Here is a 19,419-nt window from a genome sequence, read left to right as displayed (position 1 = left end):
CCAGGCACTTGTCATCTCCCGTCTGGATTACTGCAACTCGCTGTTGGCTGGGCTCCCTGCCTGTGCCATTAAACCCCTACAACTCATCCAGAACGCCGCAGCCCGTCTGGTGTTCAACCTTCCCAAGTTCTCTCACGTCACCCCGCTCCTCCGCTCTCTCCACTGGCTTCCAGTTGAAGCTCGCATCCGCTACAAGACCATGGTGATTGCCTACGGAGCTTCGAAGGGAACGGAACCTCCATACCTTCAGGCTCTGATCAGGCCCAACACCCAAACAAGGGCACTGCGATCATCCACCACTGGCCTGCTGGCCCCCCTACCTCTGAGGAAGCACAGTTCCCACTCAGCCCAGTCAAAACTGTTCGCTGCTCTGGCACCCCAATGGTGGAACAAGCTCCCTCACGACGCCAGGACAGCGGAGTCAATCACCACCTTCCGGAGACATCTGAAACCCCACCTCTTTAAGGAATACCTAGGATAGGATAAAGTAATCCTTCTAACCCCCCCCCCCCCCCCCTTTAAAAGATTTAGATGCACTATTGTAAAGTGGTTGTTCCACTGGATATCATAAGGTGAATGCACCATTTTGTAAGTCGCTCTGGATAAGAGCGTCTGCTAAATGACTTAAATGTAAATGTAATGTAATGTTACGCCCTCATCTTTATTTCAGCCTTTGAATGCATCACTGCATTATTATGACATCAGATAGAACTACTCAGACATTCCAAATATCACTTGATTATCAGAGGGGTGTATTATGACATCATATAGAACTACTCAGACATTCCAAATATCACTTGATTATCAGAGGGATGTATTATGACATCAGATAGAACTACTCAGACATTCCAAATCAGGCTTCATCCATATCATGAAGGTGGATATTGATCCAACCATTTCAAAAGTAATGACCAGGCTGATGGAAACAGGATATGCCTTTTCAGTTTTATAAATGCCGACAGACAATTTGTTTGTTCGTTTGACATGGTGGGGTCTTTTTGTGTAAGTAAAAATGTATAAGCGAGAAATGGCGGTGGAAACTCCTTTTATATGCAAATATTTATATAATAACCATCACATCTTAGTTAACTTGGAGTCACGCGATGATATGTTGTGTGGTCCTCCCACTACGACTTGGGAAACCATGCAGTTTATTAGGCTACAGATGAAATAAGTTATGAACTTCACAGTGTGGTGAAAGTGCATGTGATGAGCTTGATGCTCCTTTCCAATACATTTTGAGGGTCTTATTCTGGTGACATGATGAATGATGCTTGGTTGCCATTTGACATTTGAAATAATATCGCTCTTATCCATAATAATCTCATCATGTAGGTAGCCTACCAGCACTGTATATGTGAGATGTTGGCTACAGTGCACGGGACAAGAGCACGTTTTCTATTTCACACAACAGTGTTTAAAACCATCAGTAGAGTTGAAAATGTGATGGAAACCCATTTAACTTGTATTTTTCATTCAGTACGTGGGAATTTAACAACAAAAGTTTTTTTTATTTGTCACACAAAGCCTTTTATCCGCAATAAGTCTGTTTGATAGAAACATTTATGGTGGGAAAATGCATATATTATTTTATGCAGATTTGAGAATATTCACATGAAAATCTGTGGCAATTTGGATGGAAACTTAGCTACTAAGGTGGATATTGATCCAACACCTGCTGCTTATTGAAACCAGCCCACTGGGCACAGACGTCAGTTCAACATCTAGTTTCTATTTACATTATTTTGAGTCCTCAACTAAAGTGAATTCAACATGAAATCAACACAAAATGTCACCTGTCATTGGATTTAGGTTGCCAGTTGGGTGAAAAATAAAGATTCCTGATGTTGACGGCTTTTTACAAATCCAATCAGTTTTCTGCATTGATCTAACATCACATGGATTTGTTTTGTTGAAATGACATGGAAAGAGTGTTTATTCATCAGTGGGAGGCTTGTAAATGTCTCACGAAGTCGAACAAAGAACTCTTCAATGAGACAATGATAAACAGCAATCTGTGGGAGAGTTGTGGTGGATATTATAGAATAAGGATCTGCTGGAGTCCAAGTCAAACCAAGATTCTTTATTTCTGAGCTCAGAGAGAATAACAGAGTTACACAGCGCAGTGTAGACAGTCTGAATTCCTGAAGCATTGGGTGATGAGCACATATCTTTATAGTTTCCTGTTCCTGGGCGGGACTTTATTCATACAAGGACGCAGGTGCAGCTGGTTTGCACCACAGGATGATACTCCCAAGAACAGGAGATTATAATAGGACAGTTTCACAAGGTTAGTCACATACTCAGTTATGTGGACACATACGATTAAAATGTTCCATTACAGAGTCTGTGAACATTTTCATGTCATTAAATCATCAGTGGGCCAACAATGCAAATGTAAACAATGGAGCAAATGCATCACATCCAAATATCACTTGATTATCTGTAGTGCTGGAGGAATGACACATGCAGATAAACACACAGTTTAAAAAAGGACCATTTAAACACATGGAATCTGATCTACTCTATATTGAAACTGACATACTCAATATTCAATTCATGTTTTCTGATAAAAACATACAAATATATGTTTGAGTATACTTTGTACCATTTAATTTCATATGGTATAAACAAGTAAACACATTCTCAGTCAACAATATACGACCATGGGAGCAGCGTGTATGTTCTCTGATGAATTGTAAGTCAACGTGATGTGAAATATCAATATACACACTAGGAGAAGTACTTATTCTCTCCTGTGTGGAGTCGCACATGATGTTTAAGTGACTGTGATGAGTAACATGTCTTCCCACAGTCTGAGCATTTGTAAGGCTTCTCCCCTGTGTGCAGTCTCATGTGTTCTTTCAGGTTTCCTAATTGGATAAAACGCTTTGCACACTGGGAGCAGTGGTAAGGCTTCTCCCCTGTGTGTATTCGCGCATGAGCTTTCAGGCTTCCTGACTGGCTAAAACGCTTTCCACACTGGGAGCAGCGGTAAGGCTTCTCCCCTGTGTGTATTCGCTCATGAGCTTTGATGGTGTCTAACCGCTTAAAACTCTTTCCACACTGGGAGCAATGGTGTGGCTTTTCTCCTGTGTATACCCTCTCATGTCTTTTCAAGCTAACAACCTGGCTAAAACTCTTCCCACAATGGGAGCAGAGGTGATGTTTTGCTGGTTTGGAGTAAGGCTTCTCCCCTGTGTGTGTCCTCTCATGTCTTTTCAGTCTTCCTAACTTGGTAAAACTATTTCCAATCTTGGAGCAGAGGTGTCGTCTTGCTGGTTTGGACGTCTTTGGTTCCTCCAAGTTTGGTTTTTCTCCTGCCAAAGACAGTGTTTATTTAAAGAGAGAACTGAATGAAACCTCCACATGATAAAACTCTGAGGTTTTATCTCTGAGGTTTAATCCAAATCAGATCCCTCAACCTGAGGCCAGTTTTCAAAGATTTAATCATTTAAAACAAATGTTGTAGAGCCTCCTGGTAATTACTGATATGTTTACATTACTTATTATTCTTTCTGTTTTATAAGTTGGAACACAAAAACTAGACAGTTCTACATCACTAAAGACAGACATCGCTGGATTCCTATCGAGCAGGTTGTTATAAATATATATAACCTTCATCGCTGTATGATACAGAATGCGGCCTACACACTTCCTTAAAAATATGTAAAGAAGTAATTTTGCGTGGAAGTTTCTTTTTTACATTGGAGACAGACACAAAGAACATCAGTAACATCTCCCCGTTGTCGATAGGGTCGACGCATACCAAGATGGCGTAGCAGTCGGACGTGTGTTTTGTCTTGTCTTGTCCTGTGTAAATATCATTTAATATATATTTTTCTTTTCATATTTTCAACCCGCCTCACCCAACGTGGTTCGGATCTGCTATTTTTATACTTTAGAACCGGAACCCCCATCAGAAGCTCGCCAGCTAACTAGCTACTAGTCAGTTAGCCACTGTTAGCGGTCTTCACCGTTAACTCAGACACCAGCCAGCTTCAGCTCGGTCAATACCTGCCAGTCTGCACAGCGCGATATCAACCCAGAGCATATCAGACTGCTTTTTCTCTACCACATCTCCGGATTCCTACCGCAAGCTCTGAACCTTTACACCGAATCATCACAGCTCGCTAGCTGCAATCTGAGTGGCTACTCCTGGCTAACGTCTCTGTCCCGAAGCAAGCACCAGTTAGCCTTGAGCTAGCCTCGAACTAGGCCCATCTCCCGGCTTACCGAAGTGGTCCACCAGCTAATTCTTGGGCTACAATACCTCTTTTGCCAATTGGCCTGGACCCATTACTGCCGACACGGAGCACCGCCAATCTATCATGACTGGTCTGCCGACGTAATCGTCCGAGGTGGTTTCAACAGGCTCTCCTGTTGCGACATAGCCGAAGGCCCATCTGCTAGCCCCTGCCCACTAGCTGTCTGAATTGCCGTGTCTCCAGCTCGCCTAGCGTAGTAGCAACTACTGAATCGGCACCCTGACTCACCTATTGCTGCTCATTGGACCCTATGATCACTCAGCTACATATGCCTCTCCCTAATGTCAATATGCTTTGTCTATTGCAGTTTAGGTTAGTTATTATTGTCTTATTTTACTGTAGAGCCCCCAGCCCTGCCCAACATGCTTAGATAGCCCTTTTGTCCCACCCCCCACACATGCAGAGACCTCACCTGGGTTTACTGGTGCCTCTACAGACAAAACCTCTCTCATCGTTACTGAATGCCTAGGTTTACCTCCACTGTACTCACATCCTACCATACCCTTGCCTGTACATTATGCCTTGAATCTATTCTTCCACGCCCAGAAATCTGCTCCTTTTACTCTCTGTTCTGAACGCACTAGACGACCAGTTCTTATAGCCTTTAGCCGTACACTTATCCTACTCCTCCTCTGGTAATGTAGATGCTAACCCAGGCCCTGCAGCCCCCAGCACCACTCCCATTCCCCAGGCGCTCTCATTTGTTGACTTCTGTAACTGTAAAAGCCTTGGTTTCATGCATGTTAACATCAGAAGCCTCCTCCCTAAGTTTGTTTTATTCACTGCTTTAGCACACTCCGCCAACCCTGACGTCATAGCCGTGTCTGAATCCTGGTTTAGGAAGGCCACCAAAAATCATGACATTTCCATTCCCAATTACAACATTTTCTGACAAGATAGAACTTCCAAAGAGGGCGGAGTTGCAATCTACTGCAGAGATAGCCTGCAGAGTTCTGTCATACTATCCAGGCTGTGCCCAAACAATTAGAGCTTCTACTTTTAAAAATCCACCTTTCCAGAAACAAGTCTCTCACCGTTGCCGCTTGTTTTTGATCCCCCTCAGCCCCCAGCTGTGCCCTGGACACCATATGTGAATTGATTGCGCCAGATCTATCTTCAGAGTTCGTACTGTTAGGTGACCTAAACTGGGATATGCTTAACACCCCGGCCGTCCTACAATCTAAGCTAGATGCCCTCAATCTCACACAAATTATCAAGGAACCTACCAGGTACAACCCTAAATCCATTACCATGGGCACCCTCATAGATATCATCCTGACCAACCTGCCCTCTAAATATACCTTTGCTGTCTTCAACCAGGATCTCAGCGATCACTGCCTCATTGCCTGCGTCCGTAATTGGTCCGCGGTCAAACAACCACCCCTCATCACTGTCAAACACTCCCTAAAACACTTCAGCGAGCAGGCCTTTCTAATCAACCTGGCCCAGATATCCTGGTAGGATATTGACCTCAACCCGTCAGTAGAGGATGCCTGGTTGCTCTTTAAAAGTAATTTCCTCACCATCTTAAATAAGCATGCCCCATTCAAAAAATGTAGAACTAAGAACAGATATAGCCCTTGGTTCACCCCAGACTTGACTGCCCTTGAACAGCACAAAAACATCCTGTGGCATTCTGCATTAGCATTGAATAGCCAGCGATATGCAACTTTTCAGGGAAGTCAGGAACCAATATACACAGTCAGTTAGGAAAGCTAAGGCTAGCTTTTTCAAACAGAAATTTACATCCTGTAGCACTAATTCCAAAATGCGCTACCCAGGCGGAAAAAATCCTGGACCATTGTTACTCTAACTTCCGCGACGCATACAAAGCCCCGCCCTCCTTTCGGAAAATTTGACCACGACTCCATTTTGTTGCTCCCAGCCTATAGACAGAAACTAAAACAGGAAACGCCCATGCTCAGGTCTGTTCAACGCTGGTCTGACCAATCTGATTCCATGCTTCGATCACGTGGACTGGGATATGTTCCACATAGCGTCGGACAATAACATTGATGAATACGCTGATTCGGTGAGCGAGTTTATTAGCGAGTGCATCGGTGATGTTGTACCCACAGCAGCTATTAAAACCTCCCCCAACCAGAAACTGTGGATTGATGGCACCCTTCGTGCAAAACTGAAAGCGCGAACCACTACTTTTAATCAGGGCAAGGCGACCGGAAACATGACCCAGTAAAACAGTGTAGCTATTCCCTCCGCAAGGCAATCAAACAAGCTAAGCGTAAGTATAGAGACAAAGTAGAGTCGCAATTCAACAACTCAGACACGAGAGGTATGTGGCAGGGTCTACAGTCATTCACAGACTACAAAAAGAAAACCAGCCCTGTCGCAGACCACAATGTCCTGCTCCCAGACAAACTAAACAACTTCTTTGCTCGCTTTGAGGACAATACAGTGCCACTGACACGGCCCGCTACCAAAACCTGCGGGCTCTCCTTCACCGCAGCCAACGTGAGTAAAGCATTTAAACGTGTTAACCCTCGCAAGGCTGCCGGCCCAGACGGCATCCCTAGCCACGTCCTCAGAGCATGCTCAGACCAGCTGGCTGGTGTGTTTACGGACATATTCAATCAATCCTTCTCCCAGTCTGCTGTTCCCATATGCTTCAAGAGGGCCACCATTGTTCCAGTTCCCAAGAAAGCTAAGGTAACTGAGCTAAATGATTATCGCCCCGTAGCACTCACCTCCATCATCATGAAGTGCTTTGAGAGACTAGTCAAGGATCATATCACCTCCACCCTAACCGACGCCCTAGACCCACTCCAATTTGCTTACCGCCCCAATAGGTCCACAGACGACGCAATCGCAATCACACTGCACACTGCCCTAACCCATCTGGACAAGAGGAATACCTATGTAAGAATGCTGTTCATCAACTACAGCTCTGCATTTAACACCATAGTAACCTCCAAACTCGTCATTAAGCTCGAGACCCTGGGTCTCGACCCCGCCCTGTGCAACGAGGTTCTGGACTTCCTGACGGGCTGCCCCCAGGTGGTGAGGGTAGGTAACACCATCTCCACCCCGCTGATCCTCAATACTGGGGCCCCACAAGGGTGTGTTCTCAGCCCTCTCCTGTACTCCCTGTTCACCCATGACTGCGTGGCCATGCACGCCTCCAACTCAATCATCAAGTTTGCAGACGACACTATAGTGGTAGGCTTGATTACCAACAACAACGAGACGGCCTACAGGGAGGAGGTGAGGGCCCTCGGAGTGTGGTGTCAGGAAAATAGCCTCACACTCAACGTCAACAAAGCAAAGGAGATGATCGTGGACTTCAGGAAACAGCAGAGAGAGCACCCCCCTATCCACATCGATGGGACAGTAGTGGAGAAAGTGGAAAGTTTTAAGTTCCTCGGCGTACACATCACCAACAAACTGAAATGGTCCACGCACACAGACAGCGTGGACCAGGAGGCTGAAGAAATTCGGCTTGTCACCAAAAACACTCACAAACTTTTACAGATGCTCAATCGAGAGCATCCTGTCGGGCTGTATCGCCGTGGCAACTGCTCCGCCCACAACCGTAAGGCTCTCCAGAGGGTAGTGAGGTCTGCACAACGCATCACCGGGGGCAAACAACCTGCTCTCCAGGACACATACACCACCCGATGTCACAGGAAGGCCAAAAAGATCATCAAGGAGAACAACCACCCGAGCCACTGCCTGTTCACCCCGCTATCATCCAGAAGACGAGGTCAGTACAGGTGCATCAAAACGGGGACCGAGAGACTGAAAAACAGCTTCTATCTCAAGGCCATCAGACTGTTAAACAGCCATCACTAACTGAGTGGCTGCTGCCAACATACTGACTCAATCTCTAGCCACTTTAATAATAAAAATTGGATGTAATAAATGTATCACTAGTCACTTTAAACTATGCCACTTTATATAATGTTTACATACCCTACACTACCCATCTCATATGTATATACTGTACTCTATACCATCTACTGCATCTTGCCTATGCCGTTCGGCCATCGCTCATCCATATATATTTTTATGTACATATTCTTATTCATTCCATTACACTTGTGTGTAAATAATAATTTCAATAAGCATTTTTCTACGGCTGGCCATGCTTTCCACCTGTCTATCCCTACCCGGCCAACAGCTCTGCACCCCCTGCAGCAACTTGCTCAAGCCCCCCCTCCCACCCAAATCCAGACAGCTGATGTTCTGAAAGAGCTGCAAAATCTGGATCCCTACAAATCAGCTGGGCAAGACAATCTGGAACCTGTCTTTAACCAAATTGTTGCAACCCCTATTACTAACCTGTTCAACCTCTCTTTTGTATTGTCTGAGATCCCCAAAGATTGGAAAGCTGCTGCGGTCATCCCCCTCTTCAAAGGGGGAGCCACTCTAGACCCAAACTGTTATAGACCTATTCCCATCCTGCCCTGCCTTTCTAAAACCTTTGAAAGCCAAGTTAACAAATAGATCATCGACCATTTCAAATCAAACCGTACCTTCTCCACTATGCAATCTGGTTTCTGAGCTGGTCATGGGTGCACCTCAGCCATGCTCAAGTTCCTAAATGATATCATAACCGCCATCGATAAAAGACAGTACTGTGCAGCCGTCTTCAACAACCAGGCCAAAGCTTTCGACTCTGTCAATCACCGCATTCTTATCGGCAGACTCAATAGCCTTGGTTTCTCAAATGACTGCCTCGCCTGTTTCACCAACTACTTCTCAGATGGAGTTCAGTGTGTCAAATCACAACTCTGGCAGTCTCTATGGGGGTGCCACAGGGTTCAATTCTCGGGCCGACACTTTTCTCTGTATATACAGTTGAAGTCGTTAGTTTACATACACCTTAGCCAAATACATTTAAACTCAGTTTTTCACAATTCCTGACATTTAATCCTAGTAAAAATTCCCTGTAATAGGTCAGTTAGGATCACCACTTTATTTTAAGAATGTGAAATGTCAGAATAATAGTAGAGAGAATTATTTATTTCAGCTTTTATTTATTTCAACACATTCCCAGTAGGTCAGAAGATTACATACACTCAAATAGTATTTGGTAGCATTGCCTTTAAATTGTTTAACTTGGGTCAAACGTTTCAGGTAGCCTTTCACAAGCTTCCCACAATAAGTTGGGTACATTTTGGCCCATTCCTTCCTGACAAAGCTGGTGTAATTGAGTCAGGTTTGTAGGCCTCCTTGCTCGCACATGCTTTTTCAGTTCTGCCCACAAATTTTCTATGGGATTGAGGTCAGGGCTTTGTGATGGCCACTCCAATACCTTGACTTTGTTGTCCTTAAGCCATTTTACCACAAATTTGGAAGTATGCTTGGGGTCATTGTCCATTTGGAAGACCCACTTGCGACCATGCTTTAACTTCCTGACTGATGTCTTGAGATGTTGCTTCAATATATCCACATAATTTTCTTCCTCATGATGCCATCTATTTTGTGAAGTGCACCAGTCCCTCCTGCAGCAAAGCACCCCCACAACATGATGCTGCCACCCCCGTGTTTCATGGTTGGGATGGTGTTCTTCGACTTGCAAGCCTCCCCCTATTTCCTCCTAACATAACGATGGCCAAACAGTTCTATTTTTGTTACATCAGACCAGAGGACATTTCTCCAAAAAGTATGATCTTTGTCCCCATGTGCAGTTGCAAACCGAAGTCTGGCTTTTTTATGGCGGTTTTGGACCAGTGGCTTCTTCCTTGCTGAGTGGCCTTTCAGGTTATGTCGATATAGGACTCGTTTTACTGTGGATATAGATACTTTTGTACCTGTTTCCTCCAGCATGTTCACAAGGTCCCTCGCTGTTGTTCTGGGATTGATTTGCACTTTTCGCAACAAGGTACGTTCATCTCTAAGAGACAAAATGTGTCTCCTTCCTGAGAGGTATGACGGCTGTGTGGTCCCATGGTGTTTATACTTGCATACTATTGTTTATACAGATGAACATAGTTCCTTCAGGCGTTTGGAAATTACTCCCAAGGATGAACCAGACTTCTGGAGGTCTACAATTTTTTTCTGAGGTTTTGGCTGATGTCTTTTGATTTTCCCATGATGTCAAGCAAAGAGGCACTGAGTTTGAAGGTAGGCCTTGAAATACATCCACAGGTGCACCTCCAATTGACTTAAATGATGTCAATTAGCCTACCAGAAGCTTCGAAAGCCAATGACATAATTTTCTGTAATTTTCCAAGCTGTTTAAAGGCACAGTCAACTTCTGACCCACTGGAATTGTGATACAGTGAATTAAAAGTGAAATAATCTGTCTGTAAACAATTGTTGGAAAAATGACTTGTGTCATGCACAAAGTAGATGTCTTAACCGACTTGCCAAAACTATATATTGTGAACAAGAAATGTGTGGAGTGGTTGAAAAACAATGATTTCGCTCTTGCTGCTGGTGATTCTCTGATCCACCTCTACACAGACGACACCATTCTGTATACATCTGGCCCTTCTTTGGACACTGTGTTAACAAACCTCCAAACGAGCTTCAATGCCATACAACACTCCTTCTGTGGCCTCCAACAGCTTTTAAATGCTAGTAAAACCAAATGCATGCTCTTCAACCGATTGCTGCCCGCACCCGTCCGCCCGACTAGCATCACTACTCTGGACAGTTCTGACTTAGAATATGTGGACAACTACAAATACCTAGGTGTCTGGTTAGACTGTAAACTCTCCTTCCAGACTCACATTAAGCATCTCCAATCCAAAATTAAATCTAGAATCGGCTTCCTATTTCGCAACAAAGCCTCCTTCACTCATGCTGCCAAACATACGCTCATAAAACTGACTATCCTACCGATCCTTGACATCGGCGATGTCATTTACAAAATAGCCTCCAACACTCTACTCAGCAAATTGGATGTAGTCTATCACAGTGCCATCCATTTTGTCACCAAAGCCCCATATACTACCCACCACTGCGACCTGTATGCTCTCGTTGGCTGGCCCTCTCTACATATTCGTCGCCAAACCCACTGGCTCCAGGTCATCTATAAGTCTTTGCTAAGTAAAGCCCCGCCTTATCTCAGCTCACTGGTCACCATAGCAACACCCAACCGTAGCACGCGCTCCAGCAGGTATAGTTCACTGGTCATCCCCAAAGCCAACACCTCCTTTGGCCGCCTTTCCTTCCAGTTCTCTGCTGCCAATGACTGGAACAAATTGCAAAAATCGCTGAAGCTGAAGACATATCTCCCTCTCTAACTTTAAGCATCAGTTGTCAGAGCAACTTACCGATCGCTGTACCTGTACACAGCCTAACTATAAATAGCACACCCAACTACCTCATCCCCATATTGTTATTTTGATTTTTTGCTCTTTTTCACCCCAGTATCTCTACTTGCACATCATCATCTGCAGATCTATCACTCCAGTGTTAATGCTAAATAGGCCTATGGCCTATTTATTGCCTTACCTCCCTAATCTTACGACATTTGCACACGCTGTTCATAGACCTTTTCTTTTGTGTTGTTGACTATACGTTTGTTTATCCCATGTGTAACTCTGTGTCGTTGTTTTTGTAGCACTGCTTTGCTTTATCTTTGCCAGGTCGCAGTTGTAAATGAGAACTTGGTTAAATAAAGGTGAAAAAAAAGGCATTATTTATTTATTTAGAAGTTCACATATTTTAATGTCATGATATTTTGGGTAAAGTAAAAAAATATATATATATTTTGGGTAGATGTTCCAAAAAATATAAAAATGTCAAGTGTTGGTCCCATGTTTCATGAGCAGAAATAAAACATTCCAGAATTTTTCCACACGCATGAAAGCTTATTTCTCTCAAATTTGGTACACAAATTTGATAACATCCCTGTCAGTGAACATTTCTCCTTTGCCAAAATAATCCATTCACCTGACAAGTGTGGCATATCAAGATGCTGATCAAACAGCATGGTCATTACACAGGTGCACCTTGTGCTGGGGACAATAAAAGGCCACTAAAATGTTCAGTTTTCTCACACAACACAACGCCACAGATGTCTCAAGTTTTGAGGGAGCGTGCAATTGGCATGCTGACTGCAGGAATATCCACTGGAGCTGTTACCAGAGAATGTAATGTTAATTTCTCTACCATAAGCCGCCTCCAACGTTGTTTTAAAGAATTTGCCAGTACATCCGACCGGTCTCAGAACCACAGACCACGTATAACAACGCCAGCTCAGGACTTCCACATTGTCTGAGACCAGCCACCCAGAGCTATTTGACCAATTAGGAGAGTGATGTGGTGCTGCAGCAGCTGACCTGGCCTCCACAATCAACCGACCTCAACCCAATTGAGATGGTTTGGGATAAGTTGGACCGCAGAGTGAAGGAAAAGTATCCAGTCTTGAAGGAACTCCTTCAAGACTGGTTGTCCTGGTAACAGATACCAGTGTATCTTCATGTCAACAAAACTCTGCTGGTTGTCCTGGTAAGAGATACCAGAGGGCAGATCTATTTTATTTGTTCAAACTAAACTACAGCACTTACTTTGATGAGTCAAATCTGATCCTTTCTTCTCTTCTCCTCCTCTCACAGTTCCACTCAGCCCCGTTGTTTTCCTGCATTCCACCAGCAGCACAGACACCCTCTTCATACCCAGCAGTAAGGTGCTACCGGGAGAGGCATGACACGGGGACTCCAGGAGGGCGGAAGGGCTAGCGTTGTCCTGGTAACCATAAAGAGGGGACACAGACACATATCATTATGGATGCTGATGCCACTGTTGTCATAAAGTGTTTTACAGAAAACCAGCCCCGGAGAGAGCAAGCTGTATGCTAGACCAGACCAAGCTGTACCATCTGGTGTTCTGATCTGGAGAGACTCTTCTCTGCCTCGTCAGCATCAGGATGTTGTTGAGGCTCCCCAGAGGATCCACGATAGTCATGTCTCTCTTCTGTGTGAATGAGAACATCAAAGGGATAAACTTATGACCATCTCAATCATAGGGTCTAACAAGAGGCATGAACATGTCTAAAACGGGCCTAAAATGGCCACTTTCATCATGATTTTATTAAATGTTTGTGATGCAAATGTAAAAGGGTCGTTCCATGTATTGGGAGACTTTTGCATTCCTTTTAAGTAGAAATTATGCACCAATATTGACTTTTAAAAGCCTGTTATACTAGATGAGGTGCACTTTAACGTAGACCACATGGATAATTCAATAAATCTAATTTAAAAGTCTCAAAAATATACGTACCAATGGCAGATTGAAACTTTTAACAATTTATACAGTTCTGAACAACATATTCAAGTGTAGAACTTCAGTGGAATTCCCCTTTTAAACCACATATTAGTGTTTTTAAGACAGTACTCACTGGTGTTAATCTGATCTTCTGTCTCCTCCTCTTTCACTCCCAAGACATCTTCCTCCTTCACCTTTATTGAGATAGCATCCTCTTCCTCTCTAAAAGGTTCTTCCTCTTTTTCCCTTATAACATCCTCCTCTTTCATTCTGAAAGCTACTATCCCCTCTCTCACTCCTAAAGGTTCTTTATCTTTTTTCACAGCAACATCCTCTTCTTCTTTCACTTTAACAGCCTCCTCTTCCTCCTTTTTCATTCTGAAAGCTTCTACCTCCTCTTCCACTGTGACAGCCTCTATCCCCTCTTCCACTACAATAGGTTCTTTCTCATCTTTCACTGTAATACCCTCATCCTGTTCTTTCAGTGTGATATCCTCCTCTTCCTCCTTTTTCATTCTGAAAGCTTCTTCCTCTCCTTTCACTGTAATATCCTCCTCTTCTTCTTCTTTTACGACAATGTTAAGCTCTAGAGCTTCTTTCTCCGTCCAGTAGACATCCTCGTATTTACCAAGGTAGGAGTAGTTTAGTGAACTCATGGTCAGGGATGTTAGTTAGTTAGTTAGTTAACATTAGCGACTTGCCTAGTGCTAGGCTCAGTATCACTCTTTAACAAGTTTGCAAATTGAACAACCACATTAGCTTAAAGTTAAACAGTAGATACGTCAATTGGACTGCCTTTACAACACTGAGATTAGCTAATGTACATTAACATGGTCTAAAGCGTCAATGTTTAGCATTTAAGTTAGCTAGCAAGCTACCGAGGTAATTGAAAGAGTAGCCGTGTTGTTGTTCCTGAAGAAGCGTCCCGTCCAGTCCATTATACGTCACGCAAGAAGCGACACATGAGACGCACATCGCCATCTGATGGCTGGAGTGGGTAACGCAGTTTGAAACAATAGTAACTACACTTTTTGTATTGGAAAGAACGTCATAATAATTTAACAATAAGCTGATATATTTTCTTTTGCATCTTACAAATAATACTTTCCTGTACAGAGAAGTAGAAGCTCAACATGAACATGTATGTTGATTGAATTTATTTGACAATTTGTAAAATACATACATAAGGGCGCTCCAGCTGGTGACGCCTCCACATACAATTTAAGAAAATCATGAAGGATAACACAATAATGTTTAACAGATATATACATGGAGGTCCTTTTGAAGAGGGAAAGGGGAAGGGGGAATATAACAATGTTAGGCAGCGATTGTAATGACAACAGACAATGACAGACACAATTGTTGTTTGTTTCACAACATCCAATAATTAATACAATTTCCCTTCCTAATAAACAACTATGGTACATCTTCCTTGTCTCACATACCCTTGATATATAAACAATCAATCCCTAATATACACAAGACAATCACAATCTAATAAACAACAGGCACCAAAAGGCCATATGCTATACCGGGCATTTCCCTCTCCCCGGCACCTACTAATCTTACCACTCACTTTTGAGACATGCTACAATTAAGCCATTTTTTCAGTGAGAACTTGAAACTACCTACGGCAGTTACAAGTACCAAATTCTTTGGAAGATTATTCAGAAAGGCAGCTGAGTATAAAAAAATGTCTTGCCCCATACCACTTTAAATCTAAAAGGAACAACGCCAGTCTCACTCCTTCTAGTTGAATAGCTATGGTTATCCCATAACTTCTACACCTGCATTGCTTGCTGTTTGGGGTTATAGGCTGAGTTTCTGTACAGCACTTTGTGACATCAACTGATGTAAGGGCTTTAAAAATACATTTGATTAAATTTGATTGATTACTAAGTCAAAGTAGTTACATAAGTATCTGGGAACCATACTGTGGACAATCTGATGTACAAGACAATTTTATCTGAGCGACTCTCTCCTCCACTTTAAGCCATCTAAGGTGTTCAAAGTGGGAATAGTCAAGATGCGTAAGTGCTGGAAGTTTAAGAATAATCCTTATCTTGGGAGCACTATTGTCCCAGGAAGAGCATGCATAGTCAAAGTGGCACTGAAGAAGAGCCCCTGCCAATGTCCACATTGCATTCTTATCCAGGTATTTGGAGGTTCTAGCCAGGAACCTAATTTTATTGTTCACTTTGGTAATAACATTTTGTGCCATGCTCTCCCCTGTCAGATGGTTATCTGGCACACATCCAAGATACTTAATATAGTCTTTTGCGGTGACTACTATGTCACCTACTACAACATTAAAATCGTGGGATTTCCTCAGTTTCACTTTGGATCCGAACAAGATGGACTCTGTTTTTCCAAGGTGAAGAGACAGCTTATTGTCATATAGCCATTTACTGACATTCAGAAGTTCAGCACTAAGGGCTTTCTCAACCACATTTTTGTCTTTGGGAAACCAACAGTGCAGATTCATCTGCATATAGGAAAAGGTCACATGTACAGGCAGACTTCAGATCATTTATATACAATAGAAATAAAGTGGACCCAGCACACTCCCTAGGGGAACCCCGCAGTTCCAGATTTTGGGTTTAGACAGGGTCTCATCCACATTCCACCATCTGTTTTCTTCCTTGCAGGTAAGAGCTGACCCATTTTACTGCTAAGTTGTTAAAGCCCATGGCTCTTAGTTTGATTAACAGAATCTCATGATCCACTGTATCGAACGCCTTTTGGAGATCTAACATAACCGTACCACAAAATGTTCCTCCGTCTACTTCCTTCCTTATGTGGTCAGTCAGATATAGTAGGCAGGTTTCAGTGGAATGGGATTTCCTGAAGCCAGATTGGAGCTCATATAATAGGTACTGTAAGGAAATACAACTCTCAATCTGCTTGAACATAATCTTTTCCATGACCTTCGATAAAGCACACGGGATTGAGCTAGGCCGATAGTTTCCATGATCTAACTTATAAAAAGAGAATATAAAGGAATGACCCTTGCAAGTTTTAGTTCACTGGGAAAACCCCCTAGTTCAATAGACAGATTCACAATGTGAGTTACACAGGGGGTGATAATTACCGCAGCATCCTTTAGAAATTTGTCAGGAATCTTGTCAAGGCCAGTTGCTTTGGAACGGTCAAGTTCTTTCAGCCTCTCTAGCACAGTTGACTCAGACACCTTTTCAAATGAAAAATCATCTAATTGAATACCCTGCTGTGAGTAAAACTGCTGGACATGACTCTCCCCATAGCAACCTGATTGACAAGGTAACTTGCTAACTAATGTATTAGCTATAGTTGTAAAATGATGGCGCCGACGGAGATGGCAGCATCGTAACTAGTTCTCAAGCAGCTCTGCGGTATTTTGTTTGTTTATGTACTATTTTTTTTACGTTATTAGCTCAGGAATTGTTTTGTGTCATTATATACAGCCGGGAAGAACTATTGGATATTAGAGCGATGGTAACTCACCAGAACTTCCAGCATTACGACCAGGATTACATCTTCCCTGGAGCGGATCCTTTGTTTGCTCTCCCCAGAGCAATTGAACATATTCCAGAGGCTGACCCCAAAACAACACCGGCGGAGGAGAGGTATTCCAGGCGGTGTTCTGGTCCGACTTAGGAGGCGTGCACACCACCCACCGCTCCCGAGTATTTGACTCGCTAATGTCCAATCTCTGGATAAAAAAAAATGATGAGCTCAAGGCGAGAGTTGCTTTTCAGAGAGACACCAGGGATTGAAACATACTCTGCTTCACGGAAAAAATGGCTCTCTCGAGATATACTGTCTGACTGTAAAGCCAGTTGGGTTCTCTGTACATCGCACCGACAGGAACAAACATCTCTACGGGAAGCAGAAGGGTGGAGGTATATGTTTTATGATTAACGACTTATGGTGTAACTGTGATAACATACAGGAACTCAAGTCCTGCTGTTCACTCGGCCTAGAATATCTCACAATCAAATGCAGACCGTACTATCTCCCAAGATAATTTTCATCAATAGTAGCCACAGCGGTCAATATCCACCCCAAGCCGATACCACGACGGCCTTCAAAGAACTTCACTGGACTTTAGCAAACTAGACACCACATATCCTGAGGCTGCATTTATTGTAGCTGGGGATTTTAACAAAGCAAATTAGAGGAAAAGGCTCCAGAATTCTATCAACATATTGATTGTTGTACTCGCGCTGCTGAAACCCTCGGACATTGTTATACTACCTTCCAGAATGTCCATCCTCCATTCGGAAAATCGGACCATGATTCATCTTGCTCCTCCCCTCCTATAGGTAGAAACTCAAACAGGAAGCACCCGTGGTGAGGACTATTCAACGCTGGTCTGACCAATCGGAATCCACGGTTCAAGACTGTTTTGATCACGCAAACTGGGATATGTTCAGAGTAGCTTCAGAAAATAATATCGACAAATATACCAATACGGTGAATGAGTTTATCAGGAAGTGCATAGGAGATGTTGTTCCCACTGTGACTATTAAAATCTACCCCAAGCAGAAACCGTGGATAGACGGGAGCGTTTCTGCAAAACTGAAAGCGCGAACCACCGCATTTAACCTGGGCAAGAAGACTGGGAATATGGAAGAATACAAACAGTGTAGTTATTCCCTCCGCAAAGCAATCAAGCAGACTAAACGTCGGTATAGGGACAAAGTTTAGTCCCAGTTCGACAGCTCAGAGACGAGACATATGTGGCAGGCTCTACAGACAATCATGGATTATAAAAGGAAAACCAGCCACGTCCCGGACACCGACGTCTGGCTTCCGGACAGGCTGAACACTTTCTTCACTCGCTTTGAGGATAATACAGTGCCACCGACGCGGCCCGCTATAAAGAACTGTGGGTTCTCCTTCTCCGTTGCCGACTTGAGTAATACATTTAAGCGTGTTAACCCTCGCAAGGCTGCTGGCCCAGACGACATTCATAGCCGCGTCCTCAGAGCATTCTCAGACCAGCTGGCTGAGGTGTTTACAGACATATTCAATCTCTCCCTATCCCAGTCTGCTGTCCCCACATACTTCAATATGTCCACCATTGTTCCCAAACCCAAGAAAGCTAATTAACTACCATCCTGTAACACTCACTACTGTCATCATGAAGTGCTTTGAGAGACTAGTCAAGGTTCACATCACCTCTACCTTACCTTACACCCTAGACCCACTTCAATTTGCTTACCGCCCCAATAGATCCACAGATGATGCAATTGCCATCCCACTGCACCCTACACTATCCCATCTGGACAAGAGGAATACCTATGTAAGAATGCTGTTCATTGACTGTAGCTCAGCATTCAACACCATAGTACCCTCCAAACTCATCATTAAGCTCGAGGGCCTGGGTCTGAACACCGCCCTGTGCAACTGGGTCCTGGACTTCCTGACGGGCTGCCCTCAGGTGGTGAAGGTAGCAAACAACACCTCAACTTCAATGATTCTCATCACTGGGGCCCCACAAGGATGCGTTCTCAGCCCCCTCCTGTACTCCCTGATCACCCATGACTGCGTGGTCATGGTATTGTTATTTTACTGCTGCTCTTTAATTACTTGTTACTTTTATCTCTTATTTTTAAACTGCATTTTTGGTTAGGGGCTCGTAAGTAAGCATTTCACTGTAAGGTCGACACCTGTTGTATTCAGTGCATGTGACTAATAAAATTTGATTTGAAGACGGAACTGAGCTGTCCCTACAAGACCTGATCCAGAAACAGAGAAGAGGGATAGAAGAGGGAATGAGGTCCTGAGCTGTCCCTACAAGACCTGATCCAGAAACAGAGAAGAGGGATAGAAGATGGAACGAAGTCCCAAGCTGTCCCTACAAGACCTGATCCAGAAACAGAGAAGAGGGATAGAAGATGGAACGAAGTCCCGAGCTGTCCGTACAAGACCTGATCCAGAAACAGAGAAGAGGGATAGAAGACGGAACGAAGTCCCGAGCTGTCCC

At 43.7% G+C, this 19,419-nt stretch overlaps 1 protein-coding gene across 1 annotated transcript; it reads right to left on the bottom strand.

Annotated features, from left to right (window-relative positions):
- Window positions 1–2,068: 2,068 nt before the first annotated feature.
- Window positions 2,069–14,381, bottom strand: LOC106594343 (uncharacterized). Its single transcript, XM_014185702.3, has 4 exons — window positions 13,582–14,381; window positions 13,060–13,157; window positions 12,752–12,929; window positions 2,069–3,320 (listed from the first exon to the last, which is right to left on the bottom strand). The coding sequence occupies exons 1-4, from the start codon at window positions 14,102–14,104 to the stop codon at window positions 2,734–2,736; spliced, it is 1,386 nt and encodes a 461-aa protein (XP_014041177.1). The 5' UTR covers window positions 14,105–14,381; the 3' UTR covers window positions 2,069–2,733.
- Window positions 14,382–19,419: the final 5,038 nt, after the last annotated feature.

This window comes from Salmo salar, chromosome 12, assembly GCF_965601325.2.
Source record: "Salmo salar chromosome 12, fSalSal1, whole genome shotgun sequence".
In the NCBI taxonomy this organism is placed as follows: Eukaryota; Metazoa; Chordata; class Actinopteri; order Salmoniformes; family Salmonidae; genus Salmo; species Salmo salar.
This window is presented reverse-complemented; position numbering and strand designations above follow the sequence as displayed.

Coding starts and splice junctions, on each gene's coding strand:
- LOC106594343 (XM_014185702.3), bottom strand. CDS start 14,104: ATGAGTTCACTAAACTACTCCTACCTTGGTAAATACGAGGATGTCTAC. Junction 12,930..13,059: donor CCAGATCAGAACACCAGATG/GTACAGCTTGGT, acceptor TATGGTTACCAG/GACAACGCTAGCCCTTCCGC. Junction 3,321..12,751: donor ATCAGATTTGACTCATCAAA/GTAAGTGCTGTA, acceptor TGTCTTTGGCAG/GAGAAAAACCAAACTTGGAG.